This window comes from Tupaia chinensis, unplaced genomic scaffold (assembly GCF_000334495.1).
Source record: "Tupaia chinensis unplaced genomic scaffold, TupChi_1.0 Scaffold145916_1, whole genome shotgun sequence".
NCBI classification, from domain to species: Eukaryota; Metazoa; Chordata; class Mammalia; order Scandentia; family Tupaiidae; genus Tupaia; species Tupaia belangeri.
This window is the reverse complement of record NW_006205774.1, coordinates 352982-376255: the sequence shown is the minus strand read 5'-3', so window position 1 is coordinate 376255 and position 23274 is coordinate 352982. Positions and strand designations below refer to the sequence as shown.

The 23274-nt window shown below is 36.4% G+C and overlaps 1 protein-coding gene across 2 annotated transcripts in view; it reads right to left on the bottom strand.

Annotated features, from left to right (window-relative positions):
• The window catches only part of CRPPA (CDP-L-ribitol pyrophosphorylase A), a 359812-nt gene that overhangs the window by 174094 nt on the left and 162444 nt on the right, over window positions 1-23274 (bottom strand). For both annotated transcript variants that reach the window (XM_027768352.1, XM_014584235.2), the window contains exons 6-8: window positions 20381-20478; window positions 4439-4531; window positions 3434-3526 (exon numbers count right to left, since the gene is read on the bottom strand). In XM_027768352.1, coding sequence (XP_027624153.1) covers window positions 3434-3526; window positions 4439-4531; window positions 20381-20478 — 284 coding nt within the window. The remainder of the gene's footprint in view (window positions 1-3433; window positions 3527-4438; window positions 4532-20380; window positions 20479-23274) is intronic.

Here is a 23274-nt window from a genome sequence, read left to right as displayed (position 1 = left end):
CTGGCCTGTAGCAGATGGTAGAAACTTACAAAATTCTAACTCAATGCAATTATGGTAAAATGAAGTTATATCAACCAAAATACATGGATTTCACTAAGCTGACCAAAGTAATATTAGTAAACTCCTTAAATCATACAAAATGTGATCAACATAAGAACTTGGCAAAATTAGACTACTTAAAGCACATAAAAATAATGCTGACTGAAATAGATGGCCCAAGAAAATATATTAAATATCAAAAAATAAAGAATATTTCAGACAACTAAAAGTGCCCAAAAGTATTTCTGCAAAAATAACCACTTGAAATGGAGCTTGTAAAAATATATTATTATGTCTTAGAGATTATGCAAAAAAGTTTAATTTTGTAAATATAACCTAAAGGGGTTTTTATTCTTTTTTTTTCTTTTAAGTTTTTGTTTGTTTGTTTTTTTGTTGTTTTGTTTTGTTTTTTGCCACAGGGTGCATGTGCTCACCAGGCAAAGATAAATCACCCTCCACAGGGAATGGTCACACAGCAATCCCTTCCTCTTCCATTCTCTCCTTGGGGTTTTGGGCACACATGTATGTACACACAGTGTGATTTTCAAGCTACCAGGTCCAGGACTTGAACTGCAGTCAGTCAAGCAGCAGTCTAGCGTCTTAACCACCATGCCACCTGCTGACCCCACTAAAGGTTTGGGTTTTTGTTTTTTGGGTTTTTTTTTTTCTTTCTTTCTTTTTTTTTTTTTTTTTTTTTTGCTGTTTTATGTTTTTAAGAGAGATTTTTGCAATAGGCTGTGCATGCTTGCCAGAAAAACAGAGAGAAAGTGAGAAATCACCTATCCAGGGGGTTGGACACACTGCAATCCCTTCTCCTCCATTTTCCTCTCAGGAGTTTGGGCATTCATGCACATGCATCCAGTGTGAGTTACAAACCTCCAAGCTCTGGGAATCTGGGAATCAAACCACAGTTGCCAATGTGGGAGTTCAGAGCCCTAACCACTGTGCTGCCTGGTGACCCATTTATATATAAACATTTCTCCCACAGGGTGTGTGTGCTCACAGGAGAGAGACAGACAGAAACAGTGAGAACGAAAGTGAGAAATAAACCCTCAGTGGGCATGGTCACACCATATAACTTCTCCTCCATTCTCCTCCTGGGATTTTGAACACACATGCACACACACACACACACACACACACACACACACAGAGCATGATTTTCAAGCTACTGGGTCCAGGACTGAAACAATAGCCTACGTTGGAGTCCAGTGCATTAACCACGATGCCACCTGCTGGCTCCTAAAGGTTTTTTTGGTTTTTAATAGAAGATAAAACAATGTTATTTTATTGGGTTGTTGAAAGAGTCATGACACATTTTGACATAGAAAAAAATATGTCATACTTTTCCAACAACCTAATATAGTTATCTCAATATTGTTCAAGGTAATATCTCAATAGTGTCTGTACTCTTCATGATAAGATTTTGAAAACTCCTCCTCCTTTTTTTTTAATTAGCCAGAGGACATAAGACTCCAGTAGAGACTGACAGGGAGAGGGAGAAAGCACTCCCCACTTTGGAGAACGATCATGACCACAGTGAGACCAAGGAGAGGGAAAAAGCATCGTCACATAGACCATGGTTACATCGCAGTCCCTTCTCCATTTCTCCCTTCTCTGGGGATCTTAGGCATGTGCACACATGCATAGCAAGTTGTTCAAACTATCAGATGTGGGACTCAAGCTACACAGTCAGTCACGTGGCATCAGTTCCCTTTTCTAAGTGGCCTTTTAGCTGTGCCAATTTAGCTTAGATTTTAAAAAATTCTAAATCAAATATCTCCTAAGCCATTCATTTTTTTGCAAAAGTCAGAGAGAAGCTGGTCTTCATGCAGTCAAGCACTCTAGAAAACTCAAAATAAAATCTAACTGTGTTAAATACTCATGCACCTAGAATCCAACACCTTTAACCATTTATTCATTTAGTGCTTAGCTTCTGCCAAAGAATATTCTGAATGAGTTTGAGAGTCATATGTCCCTTCTGAATGACTACCAAATGACAGATACCAGGGAAATTCAAAATATTTTTATAAGTATTTGGGAACCTCCAAATATGTGTCCTTATAGAGTGCAACACGACATTACCAGTGACAACCTTAGATAGTCTCTCAGTTAAAAAAACATTAAACATCTACTAACAGATTTGACTTTGCTGATTCCTACTACACCTCCCTTCCTTCAGGTGAACAGAAACTGCAAGTTGATAACACTGCAGTACGCATCTACGGAAACTAGAGCTGGCAGTGTTGGCGTAGTCCATGGTGTTCAAAACAGCTCAATAAAAGTCTCTATATTCCTGTGAGAACTGGTCACATGTGGACCATGGGATTCTATAACCAGCTGCATCTCTGGCAACTATCTTCAGAACACATAAACAAATAAAACAGGTCCATGAACATATTAAATCTCCCCCAGTGATCTGTTTTGATTTATATTGATTAATCTAGAGTTACTTATTTTTAGTGTAAATTACCATCTTTATTTTAAGTACCTTACCTAAAATTCCCAACTGTGGGATGAACTTGAGTTTTAGGAACCTGGCAATTTCTAAGCACTTTATTAGAAACCCCTACTCAAAGCAAAGTATTATAGATGCAGCTCCTGCTCCTCAGCCAGGTTGGCTGTCTTGGCCTCTGATCTTATTTCTCCTTTGCTTTGCTTTCTGATATTTCCACTCTGCTACATAATTTTATAAACTAATCAAGTAATTTCTTCCCAAATCATGTATTTTTAGTTTTCTGTGTAAAACACTTCTGTCAAATTTTTATGGGACATTCTACTTAAAATTAACTATTAATTTTATTTATTAGTATTATTTTTAATTTGCTACAGAGTACATGTTCTCACCAGACAGAGACAGAGATGCAGTCAGGGAAAGTGAAAAGTAAGCCGCAGGGTCTGACTCAAACCATGATTGGCCATGAAAGTCCACCATGCCAACTGCTGGCCCAGAATTCTCTTTAATGTGTTGTTTTTTCGATTTTTGCTTTCCATAGAATAGATAAGATTAACGATTCAAAACATTTTCTTTATTAAATTATTCCTCACATTTTTCTTTAACTTCTGTAATTCTTCTCTAATGATATTCTACTAATGCTAAATAAAGTTTTTTCAAGCAACTAGTCAGTTTAGCCAAATACTTTGCAACTTCATGAAAGGAAAAAACAAAATTGGTTACTAGGTTGATTTAAATAGTTTTTCAAACCTACCACTACAACCAAATGATTGTAGTACTATGTGAACAAAAAAATCATAGAAGATAATAATCTGAAGAATCTATAAAAAATATGAGTTTCTTCTTCAGAGTTTGGCTCAAGACTCAGCTGGATAAAAATTTGAGTTATAAGAGAGGAAGCACAAGTTTGATGAGCAAACTCTGTACTGATTTGCTTACCGAAACAACAACAACAGAATATAAAGTGGAAAGATTACTCTTTTCAAGCATACTCAGTAACTTCTGGGTTTCTTGAAAATCAGAGGTGGTATCCTGAATGAACAGAAAAAGAAAAGGAAATTTAATGAAGTTCTTAAGTGACTTTAAAAATTGATTCAAAAACAAAAATGAAGAAATTCTTTATATTATTCAAAATATTACTAGTTTAAGTTTTATAGATTAAATTTGAACTATGCATTAATTCAAATTTGTATCTTCTTATCTATTTTATACCAGGTATAAAATAGAAAATTGAAGTTATCTAAAGAAACATCATTTTCTCAGCATGGCAATTAGCTTGTTAGAAAATATTTTTCTTGTTTCAAAAGATAAAAAATAAGATTTCCAAATACATACTGAGTAACACAATTCATTTATCAAAATATTGCTTTCTAGGCCAACCCCATGAACTAATGGTTAATGGAGTCAGATCCCACAAGACCAATTGCATGGTTCAAAGCCCAGACCTTTAACTTGAAAAACCTGTTGGCCAAGTGTGTGTGCAAGTGCCAAATCCCAACATGATAGATTAAGTGGAGGAGAAGGGATTGTGGCATAGCCAAGCCCCATTGGTTTGTGCTCTCCCCCCAGCCCCTCAACCCCGTCTGTCTCTGGCAAGTGCAGGTGCCCACTGGCAAATTAAAAAACAACAAACAAACAAACAAAAGTCACTCAAATATTAGTAAGTTAAGAAAAATTAATTCTCAGGGACCAGCAGGTGGCGTGGTTGTTAAGGCACTGGACACTCCCACATGGCCAACCAGGGTTCAAGTCCAGAATCTGGTGGCTTGCTTTCTCGCTTCCTTTCTCTCTCTCTCACCACGTCTGTCTCTCTCTGGTCAAATTAAAAAATAAATGAATGAATAAATAAAATAAAATAATTATTAAAAAAATAAAAATTAATTCTCTACCACATTAATAGTTCAGATCTTCAAATATATTCCAATCCTTTTATCTGCTACTTACATTCACACAAACGAAATTGTAGCATTGCTCGAAAATGATGTGCTGAACATCTCTGCCGGTATGACACAGGGTGCCAGGTGTGACTTTTACATCCTAGGAAAAAAAACATACAGTAAGAAAGATCTAACCAACTAGACAAAAGACAAAACATGGGGACCAGCAGTTAGCATAATGGCTATGTCACTGGACTCCCATGTAGTCGACCACGGTTTGAGTCCCGGACCCAGTGGCTTAAACTCACGCCGGGCACATGTGCATGCATGCCCAAGATCCTGAGAGGAGAATGGAGGAGAAGGGATTGTGGCATGGCCATCCCTCCTGGAGGGTGATTTCTCACTTTCTGTCTCTCTGTCTCTCTCTGTCTCTCTGGAGAGCGCACGCGTCCTACAGCAAAAGAAAACTCTCAAAAAAAGAAAAAATAAAAAGACCAAACATGAATGTGAACAACTTTGTTATGAAAAGGCACATAATAGCTACAGGAAACACACCTAAAACCAAGATCCTTGTATAAAAATAAACTCAGGCTGAAGCTTATCAGGTCACTTATCAAAAAGAAAATAAAAGGAGAGAGAGAGATTTGAACAATGACAGGAACAATGAGTATTATTTCAGCAAACAAGGACATGGAAAAAATATATAAAATGCAGAATACATGTGAGACTTTAAGTTGGGCAATAAGGAAAGCAATGCTGCCAAAAAATGCACTACTAGAGGTAGTCACAAACTAAATTTAGGAAGAATAGTACGTAGGTTACACAGACTTTTCCTGAAAAGATTTTTTGTTTTAATTTTACTATGGGATGTTTATGCTCACAAGAGAGAGAAAGAGACAGAGACAGAGAAAGAGAAAGAGAAAAGACAAAGGCAAGACACACACAAAGACAAAGACAGCACCCTCAGGGGGAACAGTCATGCTGCAATCCCTTCTCCTCTGTCCTTCCCTTGGGATTTTAGGCGCATGCGCGCGCACGCACACACACACACACACACACACACACACACACACACACACCTGGAGTGCTTTCGAGCCACTGAATCCAAGACTTAAACTGTGCTATGGATCATGTGGGATCCAGCTGCCTTGATCACCATGCCACCAGTTGCCTCTGCGAAAGGCTTTTTATTCTAAACAGCCTAATATTCTAATTATGTCAAGCCTTTTATTATAATTGTCACCATAGTAACAATAATGTACAAATTATTGCTAGTGAAGGGATCTGTTACAATGGTATCTCTGCTACAATAATTCTTTAGGAGCTCTACTGGTTTATACTGGTGTTACATTTAGAATGCTTTATAAGTGATAGTTCTAAAACACCATGCTATACCTGAGAAAAAAATCAAATTCTGCACCTCTAAGAGCATTATCTGTTCAGTAGCTTAATTTTTTATAATTTCAACAAAATGTTGAAGGATGGCAAAGGAAAGTAAAAGGTTCAAGGTCTTAGCTTTGTTATAGAAATCAGTAAAAAGGCAAAACATTTAAGGGCCACAAAAATGGAAAATTATCTGTTGATGGTAACATGTATCTTTGACTGGACTAACAGTGTATTCATGCTGAGAAAATTCATTTTGCATGCTGTAATTATATATAATGATTGAATGTATAAAAATAAAATTTATTTTAAAAATCTCTTGACTCATAAAGGATTTTCAGTTTAAAATCTCATATACCAAAGTTTGAAGAGAACACTATTAAAAAAAAAAAGTCATAGCTATGTATTAATACTACAACAGAAAAAAAAATCAACTTCAATTCTATGTAAGTTTGATCAAGAAGTACCATCTAAATAGTATACGAAGACAACTTTCCATGGGTCTCTTGTGTATCCATTTTCAAAGGTATTAAGACCTAATTTGCACCAGACTGTCTTTTCAAGGATGTGTGCAAAGCAGCAGACTTGTAAAGATACATGTGTCTCAGGGACCAGCAGTTAGCATGATGGCTATGTCGCTGGACTCCCATGTAGTCGACCGCGGTTCAAGTCCCGAACCCAGTGGCTTAAACTCCTGCCTGGCGCATGCATGCATGCCCAAGATCCCGAGAGGAGAATGGAGGAGAAGGGATTGCGGCGTGGCCATCCCCTCTGGGGGGGTGATTTCTCGCTTTCTATCTCTCTGTCTCTCTTTCTTTCTGGCGAGTGTATGCGCCCAATAAGGAAAAGTCCTCTCCAAAAGAAAAAAAAAGATACATGTGTGTCTTCCAAAAGATTTGCTTATTTACCAGAAAGTAAAGGTAGAGACATTTCTGTCTCTGAACCAAATTTGTATGACTTTCCAGAATAATAAAAATAACATCTCTATACTGCTAGGAGAATGGGCTGATTTGCCCATATGAGGCCAAGGTTTCCTAACATCAAGGGTCTTTTTCTTTTGTCTTTTTTTTAAGGTTTAGCCATAGGAGACTTCCACTCACAATAGAGAGTTGAGTGAGAAGGAACCGTGAGAAATCAAGCCCTGGGGGGAGGGCTGCAATCCCTTCTCCTACCCGGACTTGCCATCTCCTGTGGAAACAATGCCTTCTGGAATACTCTGAAGGACCTATATTTTTATACGGCTGGCAGAGCAGCATGTTTGTTTATACCGGCTTTACCACACACATGTGAATGATGACTTGCACTACAACATTAACACATTAGGTGACAGATTTTTCCTGAAACAAAGCTTAATTTCTCAAAGAACATAAAATTATACATATATGCATGTTACATGGGTGTGTATATTACTGCTAAAGAAAATCTAAAACACTGAATTTGTCATGAAGGTTCTACATAATCAACTTATACCCTACTAAAATTTTAGCCATCCAATTCCACTCTCCAACACAAATATTCTTAAACTCTAAGACCATCTTCCTCTATTGCCACAAATACTGGTGTCATTCTTACCTGTAACAACTTTAGCCTATATTGGCTTCAATATATACTTGTTTTGTTATGAGGGCTAGTATGTATTCCATGAACAATTAATCAACATACTTTCTTAGAATATAAGATACAGGTATATTTAGAACAGTGTCCAGGTATGTGTTATTGCAATTATAACTAAAATATGTTTGTTCAGATGTTTTATAAATTAAAAACTTCAAAAGACAGTAATTCAGTAGATAATGACCATAGGCAATGACAGAAATACATTATTTTTATAAGAGGTATTAAATCTTGGTATTTTCATATGCTCCTTACAAAAAATACAAAACCCAAACAGCAATTCTTGAAATTCAGATTCTTTTAATAATTGTTTCCAGGTAAGTGTAATTGTTTTAGTCATACTGCTTTCTTCCAAACCAGGAAACGATCAATATTTTCCATGCTTAAGTAAAGAAACTTAGATTTTACCTAAATATAGCAAAAGAGTCTTTGATACCTTGATAAACAAAGACCATACTAGACAACACTATTAGGTTGTTTATCAAAAAGCTCTATGGCATCATCTTAGGCTGTCATTCTTAATGTTTCTACACTCAACACAGCAAATAAAACCATCTGCTGGCTAGGAGAACTTCTTGTACTGTAAATATTTTGGTTCAAACATTTAAACAAAATTTAAAACAACCTTCCAATGTGTTCTGCAAAATTAAAGTATACCAAAGAAAAATGAAATACTTTTCTTACATCATAACAAATAAGAACTTAGGGAAAAAATTACTATTAATTAAATGCAAACATCTGCACACCCAAATTATTATTTAAGGCCTGGATATAAGGACTAGAGATAAGCTGTCAAGAAAGATTTTCATTTCAAAAAGAGTTAATAAGACTTAACTTAGGCTGAAATGCTTTATTTTTGAACCCCAGAAACAGAGGTTTAAAAATGTGTTTCCAAAAAGCCAATCTCATTTTTAAAGAACAAAGTCAGGCAAGTCACCTCTGAATGCCCATTTATCACCCACTTAATGACTCTCCACCTAATGAACTGCCACCATAAGACAGACCATTGCCCGCTGGTTACACCAAAGAAGTATTGATATCCTCCTAATCCAGAATGCTGGGTAGGCACATGGCACTGTTACAAAGGTTCTGCATGATGCACAGCCAACCAAGATTATGAGTGTGCCTAGTGTACTCACATAGACCAGGGAACAAACCCATAGCTTTTCAGCACATCACAGAAGTATTTCTACTGCCTGTGCTACCATGACTGGCTGGGTCATGAGGAGGTCTAGTTTTTGGTCTTCAACACTTATTCATGAATCAATGACTAACATTCAAAGCAGTAATATTTTCTATCAACTTTGTAGTATAGTAATTCTTTTTACAAGGGCAAAGCAAAAATATAAAATTATATTTTATAAAAAAATTCAGATATATAATAACCTTAAAAAGACATGATTTTTACACTATCTGAAATAAAATTTCCCTCTCTTAACTTTCCATTGTACATTACATATTAGTAACCTATCAAATATAGGTTGTTTTAACACATGACCAATATGATCATGTGTTAAAAATAAATTAAGGATAAGTTACATGTTGAGCAATGATATTGGATAACAAATATCATCCAATGACTTAATTCAGAAAGATGTCAATACATATAAGCCTCAATTTTTTGTTTAGATTTTTTTTCCATTTAATTTCCAGAAGACAGGGGTGCTTGTCACAGAAAGAGACAAAAGGGGAGAGGAGAGCACTCCCTCAGTGGAGTGGGTCATGTTGCAATCCTTTCTCCTTTCTACACTATCGGAATTTGGAGCATAAATGCACACATGCCTGATTATTTTGTTTGTTTGTTTGTTTGTTTTGGGGTTTTTTTTTCAGATGCAGGGCTGAGATTTGAAACAGGATTAACCATGTGGAATCCAGCTCCCTTAACAACTGGTCTATAGGGCTGGCCCAAACTCAGTGTATTTTTTAAGTAGTACATTCCTAGACAACATAGAAAGGTAGATTTAAATTTCAATAAATAATATTAAAGATTCTAAGCAATATACATTTTTAAATATTGCTCTAGATCCACTTCTATACTCCACTGCTAACCCTCCTTTTACACTGCTTATTTCTCCATCTCTGTCTTTTTCTCTGTTCCGTAGAAGATGCTATATGCTTCATCACTGCTGCAGAATTTAGTTCATCTCCTCTCTGCAACATCTACCACTGCCAGTCTCTTTCCTCCTTGTGGGAACACAATCCTTTCTTCTGGTTAGGAAACCAGTGAGAACTTCTTGGGTGTACTTTGTATTTTAAATGCTTCTCAAATTTCACATGATTGATCAGCGCCCGGTGGCTACCTCCTTATCTCCAGAAAGATACTTGGCTGATGTCCAAGGAGAGAACTATTCCAGAAGCTTGCTTGTTCATCATCCTATCATCATTAACCACAACTATGTATCTGGCTCCCACTATATACACAGCACTCTGGGAAAAGTTAGTGACAAGAGATAGTGTGACAGATTTGCAGGAATAAATGATATTCAGAAGGATACCACTATTGGTAAGCTGTGTATGATGTCCAAGAACTAGGAAAATGAGGACGAATTTTATGTAAAGAATAATGATAAAGTAAGCCTTAAAATACAAAGACAAGGGGAAGGCATGCACATATCAAACAGAATGCTGAGTTCAAAATGAGCATAAAATACACAATTCTAAGACACAAACTGTGACAGCATTAATATTGTGAGAGAAGTGTTCAGTATAGACTGTGGAAGATCTTGAATGACTGGTCAATCTGTATACTTTACGTAACTCACAGGTACCGAGTAATCACTGAAAGTATACAGTGTCAATGCAAGAGAAGCATTAACTAAAGAACATAAATATTTAGCCTTAGAAACGAATCTTCAGGTAACAGGATGCCATGCATAATTTATTCTGACCACAAGTTCAAAGGGGTATATTTGTTTCAGTTTTCCTAACCACCCAAAGCCTGAAGCTGTTAGTTAGCTAAAGCTATTAAAACAATAAAATAACTTACTTATTGGTATTACAAAGTAGAATTGTACTGCATGCTAATAGTTGAAATAAAATGCATCTCCAAACTAACTTATTAAGAGAAACATTAGTAAGTGTATAAAATGATATCTTGAAACAAGTTATCAGGCCAGCTGGTAGCATGGTGGTTAAGGTGGCTGGATTCCACACAGCCAACCATGTGGTTCAATTCCCATACCCAGCAGCTTGAAAACACACCAGGTGCATGTGTATGTGTGTCCAAATACTCAGAAGGAGGCAGAGAGGAAGGAGAAGGGATAGTGACATGATTCTTCCCAATGGTGGAGGTGCTTTCTCACTTTGTCTCTCTGTGTTTCCTTCAGTGAGTGCAAGCACCCACTGGTCATAACAATGATAATGATAACAACAACAACAATAATAATAATAATAATTATAATAATAATTATAACAAAACCATGTATCTTGTAACTGGAGCAAAATAAATCAAAAATAAATCAATAAAATAAAGTGAAATCACAGTGAATTAACTCTAAAGCTATATCTCAATGTAAACCGCCTAATCAAATTTACAGATAATCATTTAAATCAAATATTGAAGGTTGATAAGTAATCTACATGCCAAAAGAGCATTTTCTCAACTTTTTGTATATGTTTTCCTTCTAAACTTATTTACCACATGTATAAAATCAATTTTCTTAATTACAGGATAAGAACTGATTTTACAAATATATGCCCACTACTCGATGTTAACTGATTTTCTATTTTTGGATATATATATATATATATTAAGATAAGCAAATGGTTGTCTGGAGTTTATGAGCGATGACCTCACTCTTTATGTGGACCAGGACACACAGATCATTTTAACAAATTATTCATCTGGTTCCTTTAGGAAGGGTAATAAAAAGTTCAATAGGCTCCTGTATCTCAAAAATATGCACAGCTAAAAAGGTGAAGATTATACATAGGGAAAATAGAGTAGCATTTGAAGAGCATTCCCCTTAGTTCCCTCATGAATAATATTATAAAACCATGGCAACCAATTATAAACTGTTAATTTTATTAGGTATAGTATGAACTTAATTAAAACCATCCTGAGCAACTAGGTGGTCCAATAATTCTGGGGTTTCTTTTCCTACCTCTGGAGAATGAATCGGGAAATCTGGCTAATATACAAATAAACTGACTGAATTTAATGGGATGGTCCTCAACTAGTTTCTTGTACATATTCACACAAATACATCACTTACACAGAGCAAATTAATTGCTCTTGGCACTGTGACAAGTCAGAGATCTAAGAAAATAAATAGTTTTACAGTGTTATTTCATTGTTATTAACTGTTCTGTGTTTCACTTCAAAAACAAAAATTTTGTATCTTCAGACTATTAAAACATGTATCAAAATAAGCATAAAATTACTATTTTGAATAGGTCATAGGATGCTGCAGACTTATTTTGCTCTGCTTCTTTTATTATTTTCTTCTTACTTCATTTGCTGTTCTTCATGCTTTGATTAATATGTCACACATGGAATTTAATGAGGCTTGTAACAAACAACACAGATCCATACACTGGATGGACACAACCTTGAGGGCATTAGAAAAAATAAACTAGGTACCATAGAACGGCCTCAACAAAACAAAAGCATGCTTTACACCCAGAAAAACAAATGATTTTTAGTTACACCCTGCTTGTCATCTGTGGTTACACAAAACAATAATTAAATTATGCGCTTCAGGAAACAGGAAACAGTGGATAAGCAAAATACACGAAAAGTCCCTATAGTCCCTGTTTGTTCAGAATATAGATCAACATTCTTTGAGAGCTCTGTTTCTTTTATTACAGGAATAAAAACTAGGTCAAACATGCTTATGCGTTTTTTTAAGCAGTAACATGATGTATAGAAACATTAAATGCTACATGTCTTCCTCTAGAGAATTTTACTTTTAAGCAGCGGCAGCCAGTATGGTCTTTTGTAAAGGTAAATTGGATCAAGTCAGTCCCAGCTAAAGTCTTCTATTACTTCACTTTGCTCTTCAGACAAATATAAATAATAGTAACAGTAGCAGTTGCGAAATGCAACATGTCCCACAAGGATACTTCTGGGTCTGCCCCCATCTCTGTCCTCATCTCCTACCACCTCACCTGTATTCTTTTCACTGTTTTTCAACCACAGAAGCCCTACTTCAGTTGTGCTCAATGAAGCCCTTTATGTTCCCTTTACACAGTGTTTCTTCTGGTTTGCTCTTCAAGTAGGTAACTCCTACTTACCCTTTAAGACTTAAATGCCATGTCTGCCGATACATAATATTTCATCCCCTGGATTTTACTGCCCATCTAAATCATCTACCCTGGCTCCCTTAACATAAGCACAGTATTCTTATCCCTAGAATATTCATCACAATATGCAGTTAGACCTTGTTTGTATTTCCATGCACTGTTTCTTCCCTGCCTGTATACTCCTTGAGGACACAGAATCATAGTTGCTCAGTTCAATTTTCCATTCAGGGACTATCATAATAGTATTTGTTAATTATTTGGTAAATAAACTAGTGAATTAAGATCTTATCAAAATCTGATCATATCTTTCTACCTGGAATTTTTTTACTACTTTAACAACACATTACAATATAATCTATGCTTCCCCTTTTGGCTGGAACTGCCATCTTCCAGTAATTAAACAAAATGACAAACACAAAGGGAAAGGGCCCCCCAATATATGTTCTCGAGGTCTTTTATAAAACATGGAGTGGTTTCTTTGGCAACATATATGCGAATCTACAAGAAAGGTGGTATTGTAGACATCAAGGGAATGGGTACTGTTCAAAAAGGAATGCCCCACAAATGTTACCATGGCAAAGCTGCAAGAGTCTACAATGTTACCCAGCATGCTGTTGGCATTGTTGTAAACAAACAAGTGAAGGGTAAGCTTCTTGCCAAGAGGATTAATGTGCATATTGAGCACATTAACCATCCTAAGAGCAAAGATAGCTTCCTAATACGTGTGAAGGAAAATGACCAGAAAGAAAGAGAAGTCAAAGAGAAAGACACCTCGGTTCAAATAAAGCACCAGCCTGCTCCACTCAGAGAAGTATACTTTGTGAGAATCAATGGAAAGGCGCCTGAGCTACTGGAACTTATACCCTATGAACTCATTGCATGATGGGTGTTAAAGTAATCTATGGTCTATAAATAATATATATATATATATGTGTATATATATACACATATAATCTATATATATATATATGTGTGTGTGTGTGTATATATATATATACACATATAATCTATGTTTCAACATTTGTTGACAAGAGAGGTCCCTTTCATCATTGTATAGGGAGATTCTATGAAATATTCCAACAAAGCATAAGACATTGAAGAAACAGAGCAAAATTGATGATAAAGTCTTATAATTTAAATATCAGTGAAATTGCATGTGTATGGTGAGTGGCAGAGGTGTGTCTTTCTCATTAACTCTTTTGGAGCCTCTTCCATGTATCTGGCATGATTCATTACAATTGAGTTAGATGCTTAGTTCAGGTATGTCAAAAATGCTAACACAGATAATTACAATAAGCATACCCAATCTTTTCTTCTAGTTTCAGTGGAAAACATTTTTGATTTTCACATTAGTAAAACAGTCCTCCCATTGTGTGTTGAGCAGCTCCACACCCACACTGATCTGCCCTACAAATGCTGGGATTTCAATAGCAGTGACTTCATCCTCCTTACTGTTCTTTTCAAAGCAAGATCAAATCTGATGGTAGTAGTGTTGTAATATGTGATGTTTTGTGTTTGTAAATATAGACCAAAAAATGCCACAGAATAAATCTGCTTTTGTAAGGGAAGAGAAAAATTAGATAGAATGAGATAAATCCTATCCCAAGGGGACTTCTTTTAGACCTTTGGTATAAACTCCTTTTTCAAATTTAAAAATCCTTTTTGTTTCACCTTTCCTTAGAAGAACACTTAGCAGAAACCATATTGAATCAACAGATACCTATGCTCATTCATTATATGATCTTGCTCAAATAATTAAATAAGGCTTTCTTATTTCTATTTATAAAATGAGGGAAATCATGAGATTAATTTAAAGACAAAAGTGCATATTACTATTTCAGGAACATAGAAGGTATTCCATAAGTGTTATGTTGTGTCTCCTCATGAAAAAACAACTTTCTAATAACTCTTTGTGTTGGTTTTATAGTATTACAATAAATTTGGAAGACAGAGAATGCAGAGTAGAAATGATATTTCCATACAGGTCAAACAAGATACTGAGCACTAACAGGACATCCAAGGTCCAGTTTTTAAATTATATTTTTTAAGAGAGATTTTACACAGGGTACATGTGCTTGCCAGGGAGACAAAGAGACAGAAAGCAAGAAATTACCCCTCCAGGGGAGATGGATATGCTACAAAGCCTTCTCCACCGTTTTCCTCTTGGGATTTTGGGTAGACATGCACACTACCCAGCATGAGTTATCATACACCAGGTCTAGGATTTGAACCATGATTGACTATATGGGAGTCCACTGATATAACCATTACACCATTTGCTGGTCCCCCAATGTCCACTTTTAAAAGTCCTACACTAGCTCATTAATAAATAAATGAATAAATAAAAAGTCAAAAGTATCTACTGAAAGGACATTGCAATTTAGAGGTGTTTAAAAAAACAGTAATATTCCTTTTCAATATATGTATGTCTTAGTTTTACCTACTATACAAGTGAAATCCTCACCTTCGAATCAAGTCTAATTTTTAAAATTTCTCAAAATTGTTATCTACATCTATATTTATAGATAAATTAAGTATTTGAAATTAAATAAGAGACATTTTCGTGTTTAAAAGTGCAAACTGGCCAGAAATCAGAGACACACTAAAGGGAAAAAGATTCTGGAAAGCTAAGTACATGGGTTTTGTTTTGCTTTGTTTTATTTTGTTTTGCTAGAGGGTGTATGTAGTCACCAGAGAGAGAGAGAGACAGAAAGAGGAAGAAAAACCACCCCCCATGGTGAATGGACACACTATAATTTCTTCTCCTCCATCTCTCCCTCTTTTTGGAATTTGGGGCATCCACATACATGCACCTACCATGCTTCTTTCTTTTTAGAAATCCTTTACTGAAGCGGCAGTTTAATAACTCTCATTGTGTTGCAGGCTGGCTTCAGTGATGTCCAGGTTCTTGGCGTTTGGGACTAAGCGTTGAAAGAAACATGTCAATAGCTGAAGCCAAGGGTAGTGTATTAAGTAAAAGTGAAAGGACACCTCTGAGAGGTAGGAACAGTCCTAACAGGAGAAAGAATAAGTGGCTCATGGGCCACACCTGGCAGGTTTCTTAAGCCATTGAGTCCACAACACAAACTGTGCCATCAGGCATGTTTACCAGCAGGCCACACAGCCTGCCCAAAGCTTGTTGTTTTAATCTTCGAATATCTACAGATGCCTCCATGAAAACAGACAGTACAGGAAGTATATCACACCAAGAACATGTAGACAATACCTAACACAATACTATCTAGTATCAGTGGACAGGGACAAATTACCAGCACTTGCAGACCCAGAGTTTCCTGAAAAACACTCAAATCTAATAAATGGAGGCACCGTTCAAAGTCAAAGCCCCAATCTGAGAAGACACCAAATTGACAAAGACAGGCATGCTAAGAATAACAGAAAGAGAAATTTCAGGTAAAAGAGGAAGGCAACAGAGATGGAAGGACTTAGGAACCACATGCACATATATTTTTTCCTGCAAAAAAAAATAAATAAATAAAGAGCAATCAGTATGCCATTATGCTAGAAAAATTATTCTAACCCCTTCCCCCCAAAAAAAAGATGCAACTCTTTTCCTTAAAAAGAAGCAACAGAAGGAAAATCTAATGGGAGAAGGGGCAGTATTTAAAAAATTTCATGGAAAATAGAATTAAAGTACAAGTTTATTTTGGTATTTTTTTTTAATTCATGATAGTTTTGAGGATCCCTTGTATGAGTTGAAAGAATGAAGACTGAAATAATGTCCTGAAAGGCAACATTGCATATCAGGAAGATCTATTCACAAAAACAGATAAAAACTGCAATCCAAAATTCAATAAACAAAAAGAAATGGAAATTAGTTAAAAATAAGTTTATTAAAGCAGAAAATTAGAATCAAGTCATTTAACAAATGAAGGCTAAATTAGAAAAAATACGAAAGTGTACAAAGATATAATAAAGAGAAATATAAGATGAAAAGTAAGAAAATTTCAAAATAAAACATTGAGATTTAAAAAAGCCAGGAAAAAGAAAAAGCTATAGAAGATGGACAAACAATATATAATCTTTATCCAACAGGACACTATGAAGAGAACTAAATAGAATGGAACATGTTCTGTCATAAAAAAATAAAGAGATTTGAAATGACACAGCTAGAGAACACATTATATATTTAGAAATAGCAACGAAAAATGGTCATCTTTGAGAAAAATTCTAGTAAAACAATCAGAATTTAAAGTACAAATGCTGCCTCTCTATCAGTCTGGCTGGAGAGGCACTATATATCCCCACTCAGCATATGCTGATTACCTACACTCTGTGGGAAACAAAAGCAAGGAGAACAATTACAGATACAATCCTAGAGACAGTGTGGGAGGAGGGTGTGAAGTGGGGGAGGGCTAGAAGGAGGGTATCAAGGGGAAAAAGAAAGAAGCAAAACATTCAAGGGACACTACAATGGAAAATTATTTTTTGATGACAACGTGTATGATACTATATTTAAAAGGATGAATATGCTGTATATTCATGCAGGGAAATTTCATTTTGCTTGCTGTAATAATATATAGTGATTGAATGTATGAAAAAACATAAAAGAGAAAGTATACAACAAATAAACGAGAAACACTAATTTGGACATGCAAGTAGAGAAACTAAGATAAAAATCAGAATTTGATCACAGTTGATCAAAATACTTTCTAACAGAAGAAAATGGAATGACATAGTCAAGATGCTCCATTAAAAAATCTTCATGCCAAAAATTTAATCTAGTCAAAACCACCTTGAAGATTTTAGGCTACAGAACAATTATACTCACATGGAAGAACTCGGGAATACTGTATTCTTGAAATTTCCTTAGAGAATCCATTGGGGCCTTAGTTTCAGGGAACCCGAATGATTTGTGAGATATAAACAAAAGGATTGATGGTGACCAGGCTGATATGGGCCCATGATCCAGAGCTGGCTGACACTTGGGGTGGATTGTGATGTGACAGCTCTGTTGGGGGTTTCTAACTCTTGGTTTCTTGCTCATGAAAAAAGTAAAAACTGGCGGGACCAGCAGTTAGCATAATGGCAATGTCGCTAGACTGCCATGTAGTCAACCACAGTTCGAGTCCTGGACCCAGTGGCTTAAACTCACACCAGGCGTGTATGCATGCGGGCCCAAGATCCGGAGAGGAGAAGGGAGGAGAAGGGATTGCAGCGTGGCCATCCCCCCTGGAGGGGGGGGGTGATTTCTCGCTTCCTGTCTCTCTGTCTCTGTCTGGTGAGCACACATGCCCTATAGCAAAAATCTCTTCAAAAAAAGTAAAAACTAGGGGGAAAAAAATCCTACAGAACCTATTAAAAACTTAGAACTTGTCCCATGGATTATCGTATTCACTAAATTTGTATGCATTCCAGGAATCTGATTTTACTAACTCATTATCCAATACAGCATTGAAGTTTGGGAACTACTAACTAGTCTCTACTAAGAGACTAAGCAACACATAAGCAACACTGTCTCAACAGTGTTAATACACTGTTTCTTATTGAAAGCCTAACTGCTACAGTTTGCATTCCTTGAAAACTTACTGTGTGACAGATGCTTTTCTAATCTCTTTAACTATGTTTATTTCATTCAATCCTTCTAAAACTCTACAATATAGATGTTATTGACATTTTCAATTTACAGATAAGAAAATCAGGCAACAAAGCTAACATGTAAGTGCAGGCAGTCTGCTTTCAGAGCACGTGGTCTTTCCACCTGTGCTATCAAGATAAAATTGCACTATCAACTAAAATAGAACTTTCTCCTCTTGATTTTGATTAGAATTATACTGTCTACATTATTAAAAAATCATGACCTTGATCATAAATTTTGATTAGAAGTTGCACATTTTAAGAAAACTCATTTTGGCAAACAAAATATTTTGGTACACAAAGTTGTCATTAAAATAATTACTGGAAATTCTAAATGGTAAGAGTTTTTCTTATAGACACCTTCACAATTGCTTCTTCCATATTCCTGGCCCCAATAAATATACGTTTAACTAGTAAGTTGATCAGTTTATAAATAAGAGACATATATTTAATTTTTCTTTCTTTTTTATTTTAGGTTTTTCTTATAGGGTGCACATACTTTGACAGAGAGAGACAGAGAGGGAAAATGAAAAATCAACACTCCCCACCCCCCCACGCACCCAGGGGAGATGACCATGCCACAGTCCCTTCTTCTCCATTCCATTCTCCTCTTGGGATTTTGGGCAAACACACACATGTGCCTGGTGTGATGCTGAAGCTGCTGATTCGGGACTCAAATCATGGTCAGTCAACTGTTAGCCAGTGACTTCACCACACAACCTCCTGGCCCCATTTATTTTCTCAATATCATAATTATCATGCTTTGTCACCCTCTCTCTCCTGTTTTTCCCTTCCCTTTTCATCTCTTTTGTCTTTATATACTCAACAAACTTCAGGAAGCATCTTGTATATGGTTCTCAAGTCAAGCTTTGTCCTTAGGGTTGGGAAATGTACACATTAAGCAGTACTTTCTAAAACGTAATCACATCTAGAGATGGAAGAAAAAATCTATAACAGGAGTGACAAAGAGAATGGAGTATACAGTATTAAGAGTTGACAGGGAGCCAGCAGTTAGCGTAATGGTTATGTCGCTGGACTCCCACGTAGGCGACCACGGTTCATGTCCCGGACCCGGTGGCTTAAAACTTACGCCAGGTGTGTGTGCGTGCGTGCCCAAGATCCTGAGAGGAGAAGGGATTGCGGCAAGACCATCCCCCCTGGGGGGGTGATTTCTCGCTTTCTTTCTCTATGTCTCTCTCTATCTGGCGAGTGCACGCACCCTATAGCAAAAACCTCTCCAAAAAAAAAAAAGAAAAGTTGAAAAGTTGACAGACCACAGAATCTCGTCACAGCAAAATAATAACATTAGGATTGAAGGCGGTCAGCAGGTGGTATGATGGTTAAAGGCACTAGACTCCCACATGGTCAACCATAGTTTGAGCACCTAACCTGGTAGCTTGCTTCGTACATTTTCTCTCTCTCTCTCTCTGTCTTTCTCTGATCAAACTGAATAACAATAATGATGATAAAGTTAAATAAAATAATTCTTTTTAAAAAATATAGGGCCTTTTGGCCAGAACTGCCATTTTCCAGTAATTCACCAAAATAAAAAACACAAAGGGAATGAGGAGAAGCACCCAATATATGTTCTCTAGGCCTTTTAGAAAACATGGAGTGTTTCCTTTGTCAACTTGCATGTGAATCTATAAGGAAGGTGATATTGTGGACATTCAAAGGAATAGGTACTATTTAAAAAGGAATGCCCCACAAGTGTTACCATGGTAAAGCTGGAAGAGTCTACAATGTTACTCAGCGTGCTGTTGGCATTGTTGTAAACCAATAGGATAAGGGCCAGATTCTTGCCAAGAGAATCAATGTGCATATTGAGCATATTAAGCATTCTAAGAGTAGCGATAGCTTCCTAAAACATGGGAAGGAAAATGACCAGAAAAGGAAAGAAACCAAAGAGAAAGGTACCTGGGTTCAACTAAAGCGCCAGCCTGCTCCACCCAGAGAAACACACTTGGTGAGAACCAATGGAAAGGAGCCTGAGTTCTGGAACCTATTCCCTATGAATTCATGGCATGATGGGTGTTAAAAGTAAACTAACATGGTCCACTTAAAAAAAGAATTAGGATTGAAGAATTGTTATACCTTTTCAAGAAAGATACTTCACACTACAGATATTTTCTGGCAATCAAAATGTATCAAAACTCAGTCTTGGCATACTTACATTTAATTCGATCTTTAGCATTTCTTCAAGAAGATGCCCTACATGATCTGTATCTTCTTTTTTGTTCATAACCACACAAATCTCTCGTGAAATTCTCTCTGAGATAAAAAAGAAATTAAAATTTTAAGTTTCAAACAAACATGGCTCTAACCCTACTGCACTGAAACCTGTGGTTATTTGTTATCTACAGTGTTGACCCAGAATAGGGAGATTTGGGCTTTAGGACAAGGGAAGTGACCTATACTATACACACTGAGATATTTTTGACTCTGTTTACCACCCAATAAATCTATGCATTAAATACTTTTTGGGTTGAAAACCAGCCATTGTACAAGAAATAAGATCTTATTGGGTTGTTGGGAATGTCATAACACATTTTTGCATAGAAAACAGAAAAATATATCATAACTTTCCCAATGACCTAATAGAATATATATATATAAAAGGAAGTTAGCAAAGATACAACTACTTAGCTCACTGATTCAACTCTTCTGCATTTAAAAGGAGTCTCCGGAATCTCCAATTCTCACTTCTCAGGCAGACACTCACTTTGGGTTGTAAGTTATCTCCTGTTTACAGACTCACTGTGCCACCTGGTGCCGTGGGTACGTACAAAATTTTCCTGAGCATTCTTACATTGTCAACTAGAGAGTTAAATTCCTACTTTAGCTATCACCATAAAGGGTAAAAATGCTAAAAGTTAAATATTCAATTTCTTCAAATTAAAGCTTATTTGAGATGATCTGATTTAAAAATATAAACTGTGTGACAGTGATATTCACGTCTAAATGGATGCATTCTCCCCAAAAACAGGAACTCGTCCTCTAACGCAGGCAAATATGAGGTATTAAGAAATGCTTATGGGACCAGCAGTTAGAGTAAAGGCTATGTCGCTGGACTCCTATGTAGTCAACCATGGTTCAAGTCCCAGAACTGGTGGCTTAAATTCACACCAGGCACGTGTGCATGAGTGCCCAAGATCCCAAGAGGAGAATAAATGAGAAGGGATTGTGGCGTGGCTATCCCTTCTGGGGAGTGATTTTTCACTCTCTGTCTCTCTGTCTCTCTCTGTCTTTCTGGTGTGTGCACACACCCTATAGCAAAAACATCTCAAAAAACAAAAATAAAGAAAGAAAGAAAAAGAAAAGAAAAGAAATGCTTATGTAGCTAGAAGTTAAGCAGTTACTCCACAGTATTAGCTTATGTATACAGAGAACAGAGCTTAATTTTGTATATGAGTCCCAAGTCAAAAGCCTAATGTTTGACTCAACTGCTTCCTATATAGGCAACTCTATATACCATGCTCTCTACTGCTATCATCTAGCAGTAGTTAATGATTCTCCTGGGTAACGCTGGAGGGCACAGATCATTTAAAATATCACCAAGTAATAGTACTCATATTTCTATCTCCTATTAATGCAGATCACTGTGTGTTTCAGGAGCTATACAGTAACCCTCATGATGACACTGCAACAGAACTATTCTGAATCTACATAAGAGATTCGAGAACCTTGTTTTCAGAGAAATTAAATAATCTGCCCAGCAACACAGGATTACAGGAGCAGAAAAAATTATTCAAAACCCAAAGAAATTGGGTTTCTAAACATACAGCTATTGTACAGCATTAAAAAGCAAAAATGAGAAAAGACATCTAACATTCATTGAACACTGGCATTTTCATATGCCATAGTGTTTTCAGCCATTTTTTTTTGGGGGGGGAGAGGTTTGAGTGATAGGGAACGTGCGCTAGCCAGACAGACAGAGAGAGACAGAGAGACAGAAAGCGAGAAGTCACCCCCCAGGCGGGATGGTCACGCCGCAATCCCTTCTCCTCCATTCTCCTCTCGGGATCTTGGGCACGCATGCACACGTGCCCGGCTTGAGTCTTAAGCCACCAGGTCCAGGACACGAACCGCGGTTGACTACGTGGGAGTCCAGCGACATAGCCATTACGCTAACTGCTGATTCCCCAGCCATTATTCATGTAAAACTCAATAAATGTAATAAATAAGTACTATTAATGATGAGTTATATAATCCCAGTTTTCACTTAGAAGGGTATTTAAGTATATGTCTTCCCAAAGTTCAAGCCTTTTTTATCATATTGTCTATAACCTTATAATAATTTTATAACATAACATTCCTCAGTCTCATATACTCTATAAATGAAATATAAATAATTAAAGTAAATCAAATAGATTAGGATGATTCCTCTATCCCAGATAGATCTGTTACTCCTACCTGTACTATCTTAAAATCATTTCATGGGACCCAAAGATGGCATAGTGGTTATATTACTGAACTCTCACAAGGGTGACTGCAGTTCGAGTTTCAGACTCGATGACTTGAAAATCCATGTGTGTGTGTGTGTGCCTAAGATCCTGGGAGGAGAATGGAGGAAAAGGGACTGCAGCATAGCCATCCCCACAAGAGGGGTGATTTCTAACTTTCCCTCTCACTGTCTCTGTCTCTCACTACAGCAAGTGCACATGCCCTAAGGCAAAACACTCTAAAAAAAAAAAGGCATTTCATCTCTGTGACTCTTCGCTAATCTTTAAGAGTCTTATCAACTCTAAAAAGTCTGTAATTCTTATTATATAATCCCAATGAAACTAAATATAATTAAGAACTTTAAAAAATGTTCCCAGATAGTACATGCTATGGTACATTATTCCAGAGAGAAATATAAACTGGTTACAAGATAACAAAAAGAACTAGGAGCTCCCTCTTCTGAGATAAGTAGGTTTTGCTTAGGAACGAGTGCAAGGAGCTTTAAAATAAGACTAACATTTAAAAATATATTGATAAAGCAAAAGTATGCACATAAGTGTAGTATAACTAACAACCATATAAATGACTTGAAAGCCCAGGGGGTGATTTAGTAGTGAAAGGCCA